Here is a 15,180-nt window from a genome sequence, read left to right as displayed (position 1 = left end):
GCTAGTCTCACTTCCCAGGGTTCACGGTTGGTGGACTACACTACGTATGTGCCATGTTTTACCTGTAAGCTTACCATCACCACTTCAGTAATACTGGCAGGCTTCTCAGTTGGTTAAATAGTGTTGATTTATTGCAGCCATCTCTATGAATACAGTAAGTAGCTCTACACCATTATAAAATGGGTGGGTCTAATCTTGAATGCTGATTGGTTAAAACCGAATTCCAGCCGGTGTCTATTCCACAAGTTACCACTGGCTAAATCTATGACGTCAAAATGCCTATTTACTCTGTTCCATCTGACTACGTAATCCAGTCTCATCAACCCAGCCAGCTAATTTGCAGTCTTTCCAGCTTCAGTTTGAAGTGATTGTGTTACTGTAGCTATGTTGTTGGCTAGCTCCTCTGAACAACAGTGTTCTGACGAGAGAGACACATTTTCTATGCCAGGCTTATTTTTATGGATGTATCCAAATAAACGTCACTAGAAAACAGCTTAAACAAATGCAAATGCAGCTACTTTGCTGTTATTCTGGCTGCACTTTTTGACACGACTGTAAGTTAGCTGTAGTTGGCTAGCTAGCAAGCAAGGGATAAGAACGTTGCCAGCCAGTATGGCAATGAAACGTTTAGAACGAACGACTGGGTCGCGTCCATAAATCGAGCACAAAAAGACGATGACAGGTCTCTAGCAACCCTAGATTTGTGTCGGGGTTATATCTTCTGGAAGGATGAAAAAGTATGCATAAATTGATCAAACAAATGTTTTTAATGAAAAGATGTCAAACATTATTTGAATATGTTGGTAACCTGTTGTATAAAAGTGATAATGCCCTTGAAGCCGGTGTTTCGAGGATATATTGGCACAGGCCTAACAACACCCATGCCAATATTTCCTCCAAACACTGGCTTCTCTGGCATTATCACTTAAGGAGAATAAGACCTGCACTATATGTGGTCCCTAGTTCCATTAAGTACCCTGTGGTGGTCCCTGGCTGCATCATGAAAAAGCATGTCTCCGTATTTAACCTTTAAACATGGACTATGCCATATATTTCTCATTTCCCAAGAGGATTCCCTGACCCTACAGTATAATATGATTCATTAATGCATTTTCTCATTAATCAGAAAAAAACCTGAAACTGTAGGAAAGTGTATGCAGAGGTTAAAGCAAAAAAAATGACTGAAACAAGTCGATGACTGAAACAAGTCGATGACTGAAACAAGTCGATGACTGAAACAAGTCGATGATTGAAACAAGTCGATGACTGAAACAAGTCGATGACTGAAACAAGTCGATGACTGAAACAAGTCGATGACTGAAACAAGTCGATAACTGAAACAAGTCGATGACTGAAAAGTCGGTCACATGATTGTTTGTGCGGCGAAGTTACACTCCCATTTCATGTTAAAAAAATCACGACCTTATTTTAGGGAAAGGGGATCCTTTTGTACATGTATTAAACTGAGTTTGACCAATTGAAAATCAAACAAAAAAAATTGAACAAACAAAATGTTTCAATAAATTATCATATGACAGAAATCCGTCGAAGTGACGGAGAACTTTAACCCTTGTGTATGGGATACTGTATGGGGGAAACTATGGGAAAATGTGTGATTTTGAACTATTCTACACTGGAGGAGCACTCGGCTGTTATATTTTCTGACTCAATTGTACAGGTTGTGTCTTTAAAGAGGTTCCAACCAGATAACTTAGACATGGTAATATCATAGGGACTACTGCATATAAGGCATGGGTCAGGGAATTGCCTGTGCCGTTTTCTGCAGACTAAAACAACCGGAAGCTCTCTCTCTCAGGTTCTAGTAGCTAATGACTGAGGAAGAAGTCTTTCTGACCCAGCCTCCCAGAGAGGATAAAATACAGACAGAGCCCTGTGGTCTTCCTCAGAGAGATAAAGGCCAATTAGGAAACACAGCCCAGAGGGCCAAAGGCTGCACACAAATACACTAATCACTACACATGACTATAAACAACACAGAGGGGGGGAGACGTCTGTGAGGAGTGTGTTGACTGCTTTAGCACACACACAAAAACACGTTATGCACACATACGCAATTTATGGGTGCAAACTGCAGAGTAAAAGGATCAAACACACACCATTAGACAGGGAGAGAGAACACACAAACAATCTTAGACACACACACTCTCTTTCGTACCTCCTCCAGCCTCCTCCTCTGCTCCTTCTGCTGCTCGATGCGTTTCTGCCTCTCTGCCAGTAGTTGGCGCTTGTACTCCTCCTGCTCCCGGAGCTGCTGCTCCTGCAAGAGCTGCTGTCTGCGCAGGGCCTCTGAGCGCTCCTTGTTCTCTTGCTGCAAACGGATGAAATCCCTACGCAGGGTTGACTCCCCTGGTTGGTTCACTATGGAGCTACAGGACAAAGACATACATTAGTATGGAGCACGATGGAGCTATGGACCAAACAGACACTTTAGCTAATGCATTTGCTAGTATGTATGTTAGTATGTTGGCTAGTTTTTGCCATAGGTACACGTGGGTTAGTTACCTGGGCTCCCCCTCCTGCTCCTGAGCTTCCTCCTCCTCTTCCTCACTCCCGCTGTACTCATACTCGGTCTCATCTAGAGAAGAGAGGAACGGTGAGAATGTTTAAGTAAAAAAAAAGTATTGTGAAGAAGAGGTTTTGGAGAAGTGTGTGTGCATTAGTATGTCTAAGACTCACCCTTCTCCCCCCTCTTCTTCTTGGTGCGGTCGATGTGGTCTTTGAGCTGGATGCGGACCTGCCTCTCGTTGGGCTGGTCTCTGATGAAGGGGTGTTTCAGCAGCTGGTCAGTGGGGGGGCGCTGAGTGTAGTTCTTCACCAGGGAGCCCTCGATGAAGCTGCAAAACTTCTTAGACCTGAGGAGAGGAGGCATTTGTTACTTTTATGAGCTTATGCTATATCTACCAGGGGATATCAGCTGAGCTATTTTTTTTATTTCATCTTTATTTAACTAGACAAGTCAGTTAAGAACAAATTCTTATTTTACAATGACGGCCTACCCCCTCCCCTAACCCAGACGATGCTGGGCCAATTGTGCGCCGCCCTATGGGACCCCCAATCACAGCCGGTTGTGATACGGCCCAGGTTCGAACCAGGGTCTGTAGTGACGCCACTAGCACTGAGATGCAGTGCCTTAGACTGCTGTGCTACTCGGGAATGAAGGAGTTTCACCAGTGTCATTGTTCACAGTGGGATTGTAGTAAAATGGTGGTTTAAATGTCTGAAATCATAACAGCAGAGATTAGTCACACACCATTTCTTTGACTTGAGTCGAGGAGGAGGGTTTCTGGGGATGAGGAAGAGAGCTCTCATTGGATGCATATCGCACAGCGCTGGAAGACAAGACCAAACACAGGTCAGACAGAGGAAAACAAACATAATTTCAACCAGGTTTGCCATCTGGGACAAATAGTAGTGTAGAAGTCCAATAGTAAAAGAATGGCTGTACTTACGAGGAGCTCCCTCAGCCATCTCTATAGCTGTGATTCCAGTGGACCACAAGTCACTCTGCAGGAGAAAACATACTATGAAAGATATGGACACAGCTACCATTGTGTGTGTGTGTGTGTGTGTGTGTGTGTGTGTGTGTGTGTGTGTGTGTGTGTGTGTGTGTGTGTGTGTGTGTGTGTGTGTGTGTGAATGTGTGTGTGCGTAAATCTATGCATGCAAACGTCTATAGGATGGTAATTACCACCCTCTCTGGTCCTGACAACATCAGCCCCAACCTGCTACTGTACTGTCCCATCAGCCTACACAGCCACATACAATGGCACAAACGCAAACAGCTATCAATCCACCAACTCGACACACCGCTGGACACTGACAGAAAGCAGCATGGTTTTATTGAGCGCATCTTACTCTGTAGTCATAGGTGGCGTCTGGGTTCTCGTCGCAGGCGATGACCTCGGGCGCCATCCAATAGGGCGTACCAATGAAGGTGTTCCTCCTACCCACTGTCCGGTCCAGCTGGGCGCTCACACCGAAGTCCACTGAGGGAGGGGGGAGTAGCCCGGTCAGAACCAGTTCAAACTAGTTTAACCCCCACATATCAAACCAGCCCCATGCAGTTTAAGCCAGCATAAACCAGTTCAAACCAGTAATAAAGCAGTCCCAGTTCCAATCAGGCCAGCTAAAACCAGGCTAACTTGAAAACCGTTTAAACCAGTGAACTCACCTAGTTTGACCTCTGCGTTCTCAGTCAGCAGCACGTTCTGGCCCTTGATGTCACGGTGGATCACATGGTGGGCGTGCAGGTGAGCCAACCCCTGGAGGAGAGACACAGTCATAACAGTCATTTATTGTTTTTTAACCTTACTTGTAGAATCTCCAAAGCTCAAAAATAGGAAGAGTTGGGGCTTCTAGGGCAATTCAGGCAGCTGATTGAGTAACTTTTTACTGAAGAAAGTGTTTGTTTTATATTGTGTTTTGCTTTTCGTTTATATTGATGTGTATAGTGTATATTGATGTGTATAGTGTATATTGATGTGTATAGTGTATATTGATGTGTATTGATGCATGTCTGATAGAAGGTTCATCTGTAAAAGACCTTGGTCTCAGCATGACTCCCTTTCAAAATAAAGGTGACATAAACAAATTCAAATAAGCTACAGATCCCAGCATGCAACAGCAGGGGAACTTGTAGGGCGTAAATGTGGACTCACCCTGAGGATCTCACGAGAGATGTAGGCGATCCAGTCCTCCTTCAGTGTGTTTCCCTTGGTGTTCTTCACAAGGTCTGTGATGGAGCCTGCACCACAGAACTCCATCACCAGCTAGAGACCCAGAGAGAGAGAGAGAGAGAGAGAGAGAGAGAGAGAGAGAGAGAGAGACCCAGAGAGGGAGAGAGAGAGACCCAGAGAGGGAGAGAGAGAGACCCAGAGAGGGAGAGAGAGAGACCCAGAGAGGGAGAGAGAGAGACCCAGAGAGGGAGAGAGAGAGACCCAGAGAGGGAGAGAGAGAGACCCAGAGAGGGAGAGAGAGACCCAGAGAGGGAGAGAGAGACCCAGAGAGGGAGAGAGAGAGACCCAGAGAGGGAGAGAGAGAGACCCAGAGAGGGAGAGAGAGAGACCCAGAGAGGGAGAGAGAGAGACCCAGAGAGGGAGAGAGAGAGACCCAGAGAGGGAGAGAGAGAGACCCAGAGAGGGAGAGAGAGAGACCCAGAGAGGGAGGGAGAGAGACCCAGAGAGGGAGAGAGAGAGACCCAGAGAGGGAGGGAGAGAGACCCAGAGAGGGAGAGAGACCCAGAGAGGGAGAGAGACCCAGAGAGGGAGAGAGAGAGAGAGAGAGAGAGAGAGAGAGAGAGAGAGAGATAGAGTAACGTGCATACATACACAAGCACACACAAAACACACTATGCAGCCATTATTATTAACAGTGTAGATGTGAAAGATTAGAGTCACAGCCGTGAAAACACTAGACAGAGTACTTGAGTCTTTACTGGGAGAACCACTCACTCTCCTTCCTTCTCTCTCCCTCTCTCTCTCTTTTTAAGAAAACTATAGATGGTTGGCAATAAACCAGGAGTAACCCGGGTCTAGCAAATTATAGCTTTCTCCCCTACTCCATCCCTCCTCCTCTCCCCCCTTTAGTTTCTTGATGTACCTCCACCTCTGAGAGACAAAAATACCCAGAGTTTGACAGGGGCCATCAAAGGTAGCACTTTCAGGCAAACACACAGGGACTGACTCTGAGGAAGGGGGAGTTCAAACTTCACCCAATCTTTAGAGGATTGGAGGAGAGAAGGAAGGGTGGTTTGTGGAGGGTATGCATCAGTGGAGGCTGCTGAGGGGAGGACAGTTCACAATAATGTCTGGAACGGAGCCTTTGGAACGGCATCAAACACCTGGAAACCCTGCGTTTGATGCATTTGATACCATTCCACTCATTCCGCTCCAGCCATTGCCACGAGCCCGTCCTCCCCAAATAAGGTGCCACCAACCTCCTGTGGTATGCATGTACCCACTACCCACTCACTTGAGGAGGGATATGGGTGGGTTGGAGTTAGGTTGGTGGCAGCTATGGTATCCATATCCAATTTTTTGCCCTGCTAGAGTTGCCCCGGTCAACTGTAAGTGCTGTTATTGTGAAGTGGAAATGTCTAGGAGCAACAACGGCTCAGCCGCGAAGTGGTAGGCCACACAAGCTCACAGAATGGGACTGCCGAGTGCTGAAGAGCATAAATATTGGCTGTCCTTGGTTGAAACACTCACTATGGAGTTCCAAACTGCCTCTGGAAGTAAGCACAATAACTTGTTGGCAGGAGCTTCATGAAATGGGTTTCCATGGCCGTGCAGCCGCACACAAGCCTAAGATCCCCTTTCACAATGCCAAGCGTTGGCTAGAGTGGTGTAAAGCTCACCGCCATTGGACTCTGGAGCAGTGGAAATGCGTTCTCTGGAGTGATGAATCACACTTCACCATCTGCCAGCCCAACGGACGAATCTGGTTTTGGCTGAATTCAGGAGAGCGTTACCTGCCCAAATGCATAGTGCCAACTGTAAAGTTTGGTAGAGGAGGAATAATGGTCTGGGGCTGTTTTTCATGGTTTGGGCTATGCTCCTATGTTCCAGTGAAGGGAAATCTCAATGCTACAGCATAGTGGCATTCTAGACAATTCTGTGCTCCCAACTTTGTGGCAACAGTTTGGGGAAGGACCTTTCCTGTTTCAGCATGACAATGTCCCTGTGCACAAAGTGAGGTCCATACAGAAATTATTTGTTGATATTGGTGTGGAAGAACTCAACTGGCCTGCACAAAGCCCTGACCTCAACCCCATCGAACAACTCTGGGATGAATTGGAACGCCTACTGCGAGCCAGGCCTAATAGCCCAACATCAGTGCAGTGCCCGACCTCACTAATGCTCTTGTGGCTGAATGGAAGCAAGTCCCCGGAGCAATGTTCCAACATCTAGTGGAAATCCTTCCCAGAAGAGTGGAGGCTGTTATAGCTGCAAAGGGGGGACCAACTCCATATTAATGCCCATGATTTTGGAATGATGTTCGACGAGCAGGTATCCACATACTTTTGGTTGTTTAGCGAGCTACCTCTTTTCCCTGTTGGACCTGCATTGATAAGATATCCAATTTCAGTTTGTGTGGTTGTCGATTTTGCTTTCTGTAACTTTGTAACGAGCACGGTCTGCATGTGTAGACGCATATTGTGTCATGATTGCAAGTTGTCCCGATATCTTTTCCAACTGTCCCGTTATCTGGTGTTAATATCCATTCTGGAATGCCCTTTTGTCCAATCAGAAATGAGTGTCAACAATGCTGTGGTAAAAATCAACATTTAATTTCTTAATACTTTCTACCTATTTTTAGTGTGGCATGGAGTGTGTTTTTTACCTAAACCTCTTGCGTCATCCATATGATGTAAATCCGACGGAGTGATGGAGATCTTTAACCCCTGAGGCTGAAGGAAAGCGGGAGGTAAACCAACTTACCCATAGCTGGTCGTCGTGTCCTGGGGGGCTCTTCTTGATGAAGGCTCCGTAGTAGGTGGCTATGTTTCTGTGGTGGGAGTACTTCTTCAGCATATTAATCTCCAGTTTAATCTCCTCCTCTTCATCCTATAAAAGAGTGCAGGAGAGCGAACGAGGGAGACCATTAATTGAGTTAATGGCTCCCAGATGACCTGATAACAGTTTAATCTGGGAGCCCCCAAGACAAACAAACAACCAACCAACCACCCACAAGTTACACACACACACACACACACACACACACACACACACACACACACACACACACACACACACACACACACACACACACACACACACTTCCTAACAAGCTATTTGTTTAGTTTATGATGGCTTATGAGATGACACTCCATGGTTGTTTACCACTCTTGGCATTCTTCAGACTAAGTTTATTGTAATCATGACAACAACAATAACAGAACAGGCTGGTATTTATTCATCCACATTATGAGCCTAGTAAATACCACAATTGATTGACTTTCAGTCAAACCGAGACTGTTGAAGAGCATGGCAGTGAAAATAGCACATTCTATATCGTACAAGACAATGGAGCCTAATAAACCAATATCACACACACAGTGTGTAGGATTCACTCATAAACCATGTCAGGCATCCATTCGATGAGAAAACATCGATTCAGTGTAATTTTTAACAATACTCCCTCAACATGTGGTCTTCCTGTTGGTAGAATGACGTGACATTTCCCCTGCCTGGTTTTATCAGTCAGAGAGGGGGGAGAGAGAGCGAGACAGAGACAGAGAGAGAGACAGAGAGAGAGAAAGAGAAGAGCTGACAGACAGAAGCGGTTGGGGTTCTGGGTTACAACTGCTCAGGCAAGGAAATATGACATCATCTCTCTCCTCTATCTCACCTTCACATCAGTCTGCACTCTCCATAACCTCATCTCTCATCACCCATCTTCTCTCACTCTGTCCTTCGTATGCCCCACTTTCCTCATTGTCCTGATGCTATAATCACCAATCTAACTCATGAAAATGGTGGGAGAAGGTGGTATCAGACATCATACAGATAGTATAACACAATGGAACAAATAAGGTTGATGTGCAACCTTTTTTCTTACTGGGTGCAGAGAGTGATGCAACACCTCTGCCAACCATTTTCTCACCTTCTACACTGTAAAGATACTTTGCTGGGAGAGAGGAGAGAAAGCACGAGAAAGAGAGAGCACAAGAGAGTGGAAAGATGGAGAGGCTGTGTCTGTATCAGGGCTTTTACTAAGAACTTCTGACTACTATTGAATCACAGTGAATGATAGCCACCAACAGCAGCCTTTCTGCTAGGTTAGGGGAGCAGGCCTCTAGATAGTACAGCCTTCTGCTCTGCCGCAAGTAGACCTAATGTGATTAGAAGTTATACAGTGAGACACAGAGGCAGGGAGAGGTTTGGTAGGTAGAGAAAGAGCAAGAGATGAAGGGAGAGAGGAGAGATGGGTAGTGATGGGAAAGAGAGCAAGACAGAGAGAGATGGAGCAAGACAGACAGATAGGAGGGAGAGAAAGAGGGACAGAAGAGAGAGACAGTGGTCAAGAGAGGTGAAGAGAGCCAAGCGGCTGAGCGCCTTAGACCCCTCCCATAATCCCACTGCACTTCAACTGAACCTTCTGAGAGGAGGAAAGAAAAACAAACTCTCTCTCCCTCCCCTCTCTGTGCTGTATGTAGAACAGGATGTGGTATCTGGGTCAGGGCACATATGCTGAGATGAGCCTGTAGAGTAAAGTGAAGCTATAACTATACTGGAGCTGTCTCTAGATCTACTGTAGTATGTTCTATACAGGAACACACGTACATGGTAGGGAGCTTGGCCAGAAGTACTAGGCTGACAATACATGCTTCCATCCTAGGCATGTTTCCATCCTAGGCATGCTTCCATCCTAGGCATAGACCCTATAACTGGTGTGCACCACCGCTACACACCTCAATGATGCTACCTGACTCTGTTTCTTCAAGTAGTAGGCTACAACAACACAGTTCAACAAAATATACCGAAAATACCTCAAGTAAAAAACAGATGTTTTCCGCTGACCAGGAGTTCCTGGATGGCACATATCATATGTCCTGTCGGTTCACTAGACTAGCTTATCTATCCCCCTGCAGGACAACCAGAGAACATTTTCAAAAATAAACAAGCTACTCCAACCCAACTAACTCTCGCTCCTGGCAAACACCCAAACCTCAACTGAATTGTTTATTTTACAAAACGGCTTTAAAAAACCCTCTTCTCAGAAAAGATCTGATGTGTGTAAAATATCTCTAACATGTGTAGATCACCAGTAGGACTGTATAGCCACACGGCAATACTCTCATTCTCTGTGCTCCTACATACATACATACATCCTTCTCCCTGTCCTAATCGCTATTCCATCCTTTCTTTAGTCTCTATTTTGCAACGTTCACATGAGAAGTGAAAGGTTTGTGCTCAGATGTCTTTTCAAATCAATTATTAGAGACAGGGTAGGAAGATGCTTTGTCATAGACAAATACAGTCTAACATTTGCTTAGTGACAATAGCCTGGGTCTGTCTTTCTGTTCAGGCACCATAAGGAGACACCGTTAAGGCAAATGGGTGGAGGTAGACACTTAACACACACACACACACACCACACACACACACACACACCTCGAAGGCAAGCTGACTTCACAAGACATGACAGGGGGTCCATAGAGGCTGTGTGCAACCCTCCTCCAGAGTATCTGAACACCAGACCTCTCAGCACTGCCTAACGATGCCCTGGGCTACATAAAACCACCTCCATCCAGCTCCAAACACAAACTCAGCTTTGTGGCATGAAGAGGAAAAACACGGAGGTTGAAGACCTACATTCATATAAGCCTGATATTATGTCTATTTCAGGAGGAAAAATATTGACTAGGGGAATTGGGGAAAGGAGAGAGAGCAGGGGGTGGTGGAGGTTGATCTTGGCGACTGTTGCTATCCTGCTACAGTATTTGTGTTTTGGTTCAAATTAAAGACATACTGTATCTAGGGCCTTGGATGCAATAAAACTAAACTTGGGCTATGTCCCAAATCTACATGGGCTAGAATGTGGCTATAGAGTATTTATTATTAAGCATAGCTGGATCATTGAGTCAAGTACTAAAGATCTATTCTGTGATCCAGATTTTGACTTGATTCGGTCTTGACATAATGTCTGACAAGGGATGTAATTTGTGTATCTAATGGTTTGGGTCTTAAAAAGGAAATGTCTCTCTGAGGAGCCTATTGGAGGGAAGTTAAAGTCTAGAATGAGTCCAAGGAAGGATTAGACTGTGATGTTATAAATCAACAGATTATTTAGGAAGTAGTCTATCAACACTGGGAACCAAACTGGAACTACTAATGAGTGGAAGTGAATGTGTGGGAGCAAATGGACAACCAAGTAAAGCTATGGCGACTACCAAGTAAAACTGTCAGTCAAACCAGCTCTCTGTTAAATCACACACAAAGCTCTCCCAATCGAGCACCAGCTTACCTCTGTGACGTCCATGACCTTGATGGCCGCCAGTTGTCCTGTCTTGACATGTCGGCCCTGCAGAGAGAAAAAGGGATGAATTAATGACGTCATTTCAACCCTGACATGCAAAGTATCCATAGGATGTAGTTTCAGTCAGAAAGACCTTGAGTGCTTGATCCCAGACTATGTATGGGTGATTCCTTGATTACTAACCATGAGTTATTACTCTACATGATGATCATGGAAACACCAGACATCAGATACCTAAGCAACAACCCAGTCCATATCATCAGCGCCATGCTTTTCTCTTTTCAGCTGAAACCAGTCTTTAGTTACCTCACAATGTGAATGACTCTAACCACTGCAGACTTCAATGACATCATATTTTCTGTTAACAGAGGAAGCAGCAGAATAGAGGGGACCACTCTGCAGTGAAACTGCCAGACAGAGAGAGGGTCAGTGAAGGGTAGGGGAATAACACTGCTGCAGGATTGGGTTTCCTTTGTCTGAACCGGCGACACCTGAGCTGGACCTGACCCCCCCTTTCTAAAATGGGAGAGTCCGGGCGCTGAGTGATGAGGGATTAACCCACTTCGGCTCGGCGGGGGAGGGGGTAATGAGGGGGGTCACAGGCTTTGTTGGTCTGACTGGAAGAAGACTAGTAGAATGACTAGAACAAAGAAAGAAGTGGGTTCACAACCTTGCATTAAAACATTGCATTTTCTACTGCTTAAAAATCATTATCACAGTAAGCTAGTTGTAAGAGAGAGAGAGAGAGAGAGATGAGAAACAGAATCCCAGAGTCACGACAGATCAGTTGTATGGGCCATATGTCAGTGCTGAGTTTGGGAGTCAGTCTCACAGTGCTGGTCTTTTTCCCAGAATGCTTTAGTCTCTTCGGTGCCCTGCTTGGAGCAATCACCATGACAACCTGTCCTACCACGGCTTTTAACAGAGAGGGAGGAGAGAAGACTGAAGTAGAGGAGTGACAGGTTTAGTGAGTGTGTGTGTCCATCCTCATCGCTTGGCAACCCTGCCTGAGTCGCACTAGACAGGACACAGATTTAAAAGCTCTGCTGAGAGAGAACTCTGACAAAGACACCCCACCAAGGGCAGGGATCTCAGCCAGGCAGCAGCAACACAGGACCTCCCAGCACAGGACCCAACGAGGTCGCTACCAGCTACCATACAGACTGCACCACAACACCCTTGGGCTTCCCAGGGATACGCCAGACCAGAAAGGCCCTATAAATTAACCACTCACTCCCTATCAAACAGGACTGGACTAACTATTTCCCTGTTTAATGACAGGCAGGGTGTAGGCAGCTGTGGTCCTGGGGGGGGGTCCTGTCTAGGAGAGGGGGTAATCTAATCTGGAGATCTGTCTAAGGACTGTGGGGATTAAAGAATGTCTCACCAGTCCACATTACACAAACACACATAGGTACAACACAAAGAGCAGCCTGTTGTAAGCATAACAGAAAAAGCCCCATCACTGTTATATACCATAAAACTAAATTGTAGCGTTACAATTCCTATACTGTTCTTATATTGAATTGGTCTTTCGATAATGGTGCAGAATGGTCATCTAACAGCGGTGTTATTACCTTGACAAGACCTTTAATGTGAGAAGGCTTGGCTGAAGTCCAGTAAATGGCTTCTATCATTGAGGCCACTCCAGTCATGAGTCTCTCTAACTCCTATCAGTGTGCTGTGAGGCTTTCAGTGGACTGTAATGGACTCATTTGGCTCATGTGTGTGTGTGTGTGTGTGTGTGTGTGTGTGTGTGTGTGTGTGTGTGTGTGTGTGTGTGTGTGCAATGGATGACTCAGCTAAGCTGGTATAATGGCCACACATGCTTGAGGAAGATGGATGCTGCAGTTAAATGGAAGCTGATGGAAGTTGACCACTGGCGTCCTTCACTCTGAGTGACCACTATGTACTCAGACACACACTACAAGTCAAACTACTCATTCAGGGGGTTTCTTTATTTTGACATTTTCTACATTAGAATAATACTAAAAACATCAAAACTATGAAATAAAACATGTGGAATCATGTTGTAACCAGAAAAGTGTTAAACAAATCAAAATATATTTTAGATTCTTCAAAGTAGCTACTCTTTGTCTTGATGACAGCTTGCACACTTGGCATTCTCTCAACCAGCTTCATGAGGTAGTCACCTGGAATGCATTTCAATTAACAGGTGTGCCTGGTTAAAAGTTAAATAGGGGAAGTTCTTTCCTTCTTAATGTGTTTGAGCCAATCAGTTGTGCTGTGACACGGTAGGGGTGGTATTCAGAAGATAGAATTTGATTTGGGAAGGTCAGTTAATCCGAAGGTCAGTCAATCCGGAACATTTCAAGAACTTTGAACTTCTCTTCAAGTGCAGTTGCAAAAACCATCAAGCGCTTTGGTGAAACTAGCTCTCATGAAGACCGCCACAGGAAAGGAAGACCCAGAGTTACCTCTGCTGCAAAGGAGTTAGAGTTACCAGCCTCAGAAATTTCTGCCCAAATAAATGCTTCAGAGTTCAACAGACACATCTCAACATCAACCAGACTAGGCGAACAGATGATCTCTGCATGTGTTGTTCCCACCGTGGAGCATGGGGGAAGAGGTATGATGGTGTTTTGCTGGTGACACTGTCAGTGATTTATTTAGAATTCAAGGCATACTTAACCAGCACGGCTACCACAGCATTCTGCAGTGTTAGGCCATCCCATCTGGTTTTTGCTTAGAGGGACTATCATTTGTTTTTCAACAGGACAATGACCCAAAACACACCTCCAGGCTGTGTAAGGGCTATTTGACCAAGAAGGACAGTGATGGAGTGCATCAGATGACCTGGCCTCCACAATCATCCAACCTCAATCCAATTGAGATGGTTTGGTATGAGTTGGACCGCAGATTGAAGGAAAAGCAGCCAACAAGTGCTCAGCGGCATCTGGTAAGGCAAGGGGTGGTGGTCTATGTATTTTTGTAAACAACAGCTGGTGCACGATATCAAAGGAATTCTCGAGCTATTCCTTGCCTGGAGGTAGGGTTTCTCATAATAAGCTGTAGACCACACTACCTACCGAGAGAGTTTTCACCGGTATTCTTTGTAGCTGTTTACATACCACCACAGTCAGAGGCTGGCACTAAGAAAGCATTGAATGAGATGCATTCCACCATTAGCAAACAAGAAAACCCAGAGGCGGTGCTCCTAGTAGCCGGGGACTTTAATGCAGGGGAACTTAAATCAGTTTTACCAAATTTATATCAGCATGTTAAATGTGTAACCACCTATACTCCACACACAGAGACGCATACAAAGCTCTCCCTCTATTTGGCAAATCTGACCATAATTCTATCCTCCTGATTCCTGCACCAGTGACTAGATCAATAAAAAAAGTGGTCAGATGAAGCAGATGCTAAGCTACAGGGCTGTTTTGCTAGCACAGACTGGAATATGTTCAAGAGATTCCTCCAATGGCATTGAGGAGTACACCACGTCTGTCATTGGCTTTATCCAAAAGTGCATCAATGACGTCGTCCCCACCGTGACCGTACGTACATACCCCAACCAGAAGCCATGGATTACAGGCAGCATCCGCACTGAGCTAAAGGCTAGAGCTGCCGCATTCAAGGAGCGAGACTCGGAAGCTCTTAAGAAATCCCGCTATGCCCTCCAACGAACCATCAAACAGGCAAAGCATCAATACAGGACTAAGATCGAATTGTACTACACCGGCTCTGTGGCAGGGCCTGCAAACCATTACAGACTACAAAGGGAAGCACCGCCGAGAGCTGCCGAGTGACACGAGCCTACCAGACGAGCTAAACTACTTCTATGCTCGCTTCGAGGGAAATAACACTGAGACATGCATGAGAGCACCCGCTGTACCGGAAGACTGTGTGATCACGCTCTCCGCAGCTGAAGTGAGTAAGACCTTTAGACAGGTCAACATTCACAAGGCCGCAGGGCCAAACGGATTACCAGGGCGTGTACTGCGAGCATGCGCTGACCAACTGGCAAGTGTCTTCACTGACATTTTCAATCTCTCCCTGTTCGAGTCTGTAATACCAACATGTTTTAAGCAGACCACCATAGTGCCTGTGCCCAAGAACACTACCTGCCTAAATGACTACCGACCCGTAGCACTCACGTCTGTAGCCATGAAGTGCTTTGAAAGGCTGGTCATGGCTAACATCAACACCATCATG

The 15,180-nt window shown here is 45.7% G+C and overlaps 1 protein-coding gene across 15 annotated transcripts in view; it reads right to left on the bottom strand.

Moving 5' to 3' along the window:
- LOC109870709 (mitogen-activated protein kinase kinase kinase kinase 4-like) overlaps positions 1–15,180 on the bottom strand; it is a 91,174-nt gene that overhangs the window by 35,887 nt on the left and 40,107 nt on the right. For all 15 annotated transcript variants that reach the window (XM_031805436.1, XM_031805431.1, XM_020461315.2 and 12 more), the window contains exons 3-12: positions 10,990–11,046; positions 7,461–7,586; positions 4,680–4,790; positions 4,193–4,283; positions 3,877–4,007; positions 3,471–3,525; positions 3,272–3,350; positions 2,698–2,873; positions 2,524–2,596; positions 2,177–2,387 (exon numbers count right to left, since the gene is read on the bottom strand). In XM_031805436.1, the coding sequence (XP_031661296.1) occupies positions 2,177–2,387; positions 2,524–2,596; positions 2,698–2,873; positions 3,272–3,350; positions 3,471–3,525; positions 3,877–4,007; positions 4,193–4,283; positions 4,680–4,790; positions 7,461–7,586; positions 10,990–11,046 (1,110 nt within the window). The remainder of the gene's footprint in view (positions 1–2,176; positions 2,388–2,523; positions 2,597–2,697; positions 2,874–3,271; positions 3,351–3,470; positions 3,526–3,876; positions 4,008–4,192; positions 4,284–4,679; positions 4,791–7,460; positions 7,587–10,989; positions 11,047–15,180) is intronic.

Source organism: Oncorhynchus kisutch, linkage group LG26 (assembly GCF_002021735.2).
Source record: "Oncorhynchus kisutch isolate 150728-3 linkage group LG26, Okis_V2, whole genome shotgun sequence".
Taxonomy (NCBI): domain Eukaryota; kingdom Metazoa; phylum Chordata; class Actinopteri; order Salmoniformes; family Salmonidae; genus Oncorhynchus; species Oncorhynchus kisutch.
Note: the sequence above shows the minus strand (reverse complement) of the source record. Positions and strands in the feature narration are given on the sequence as shown.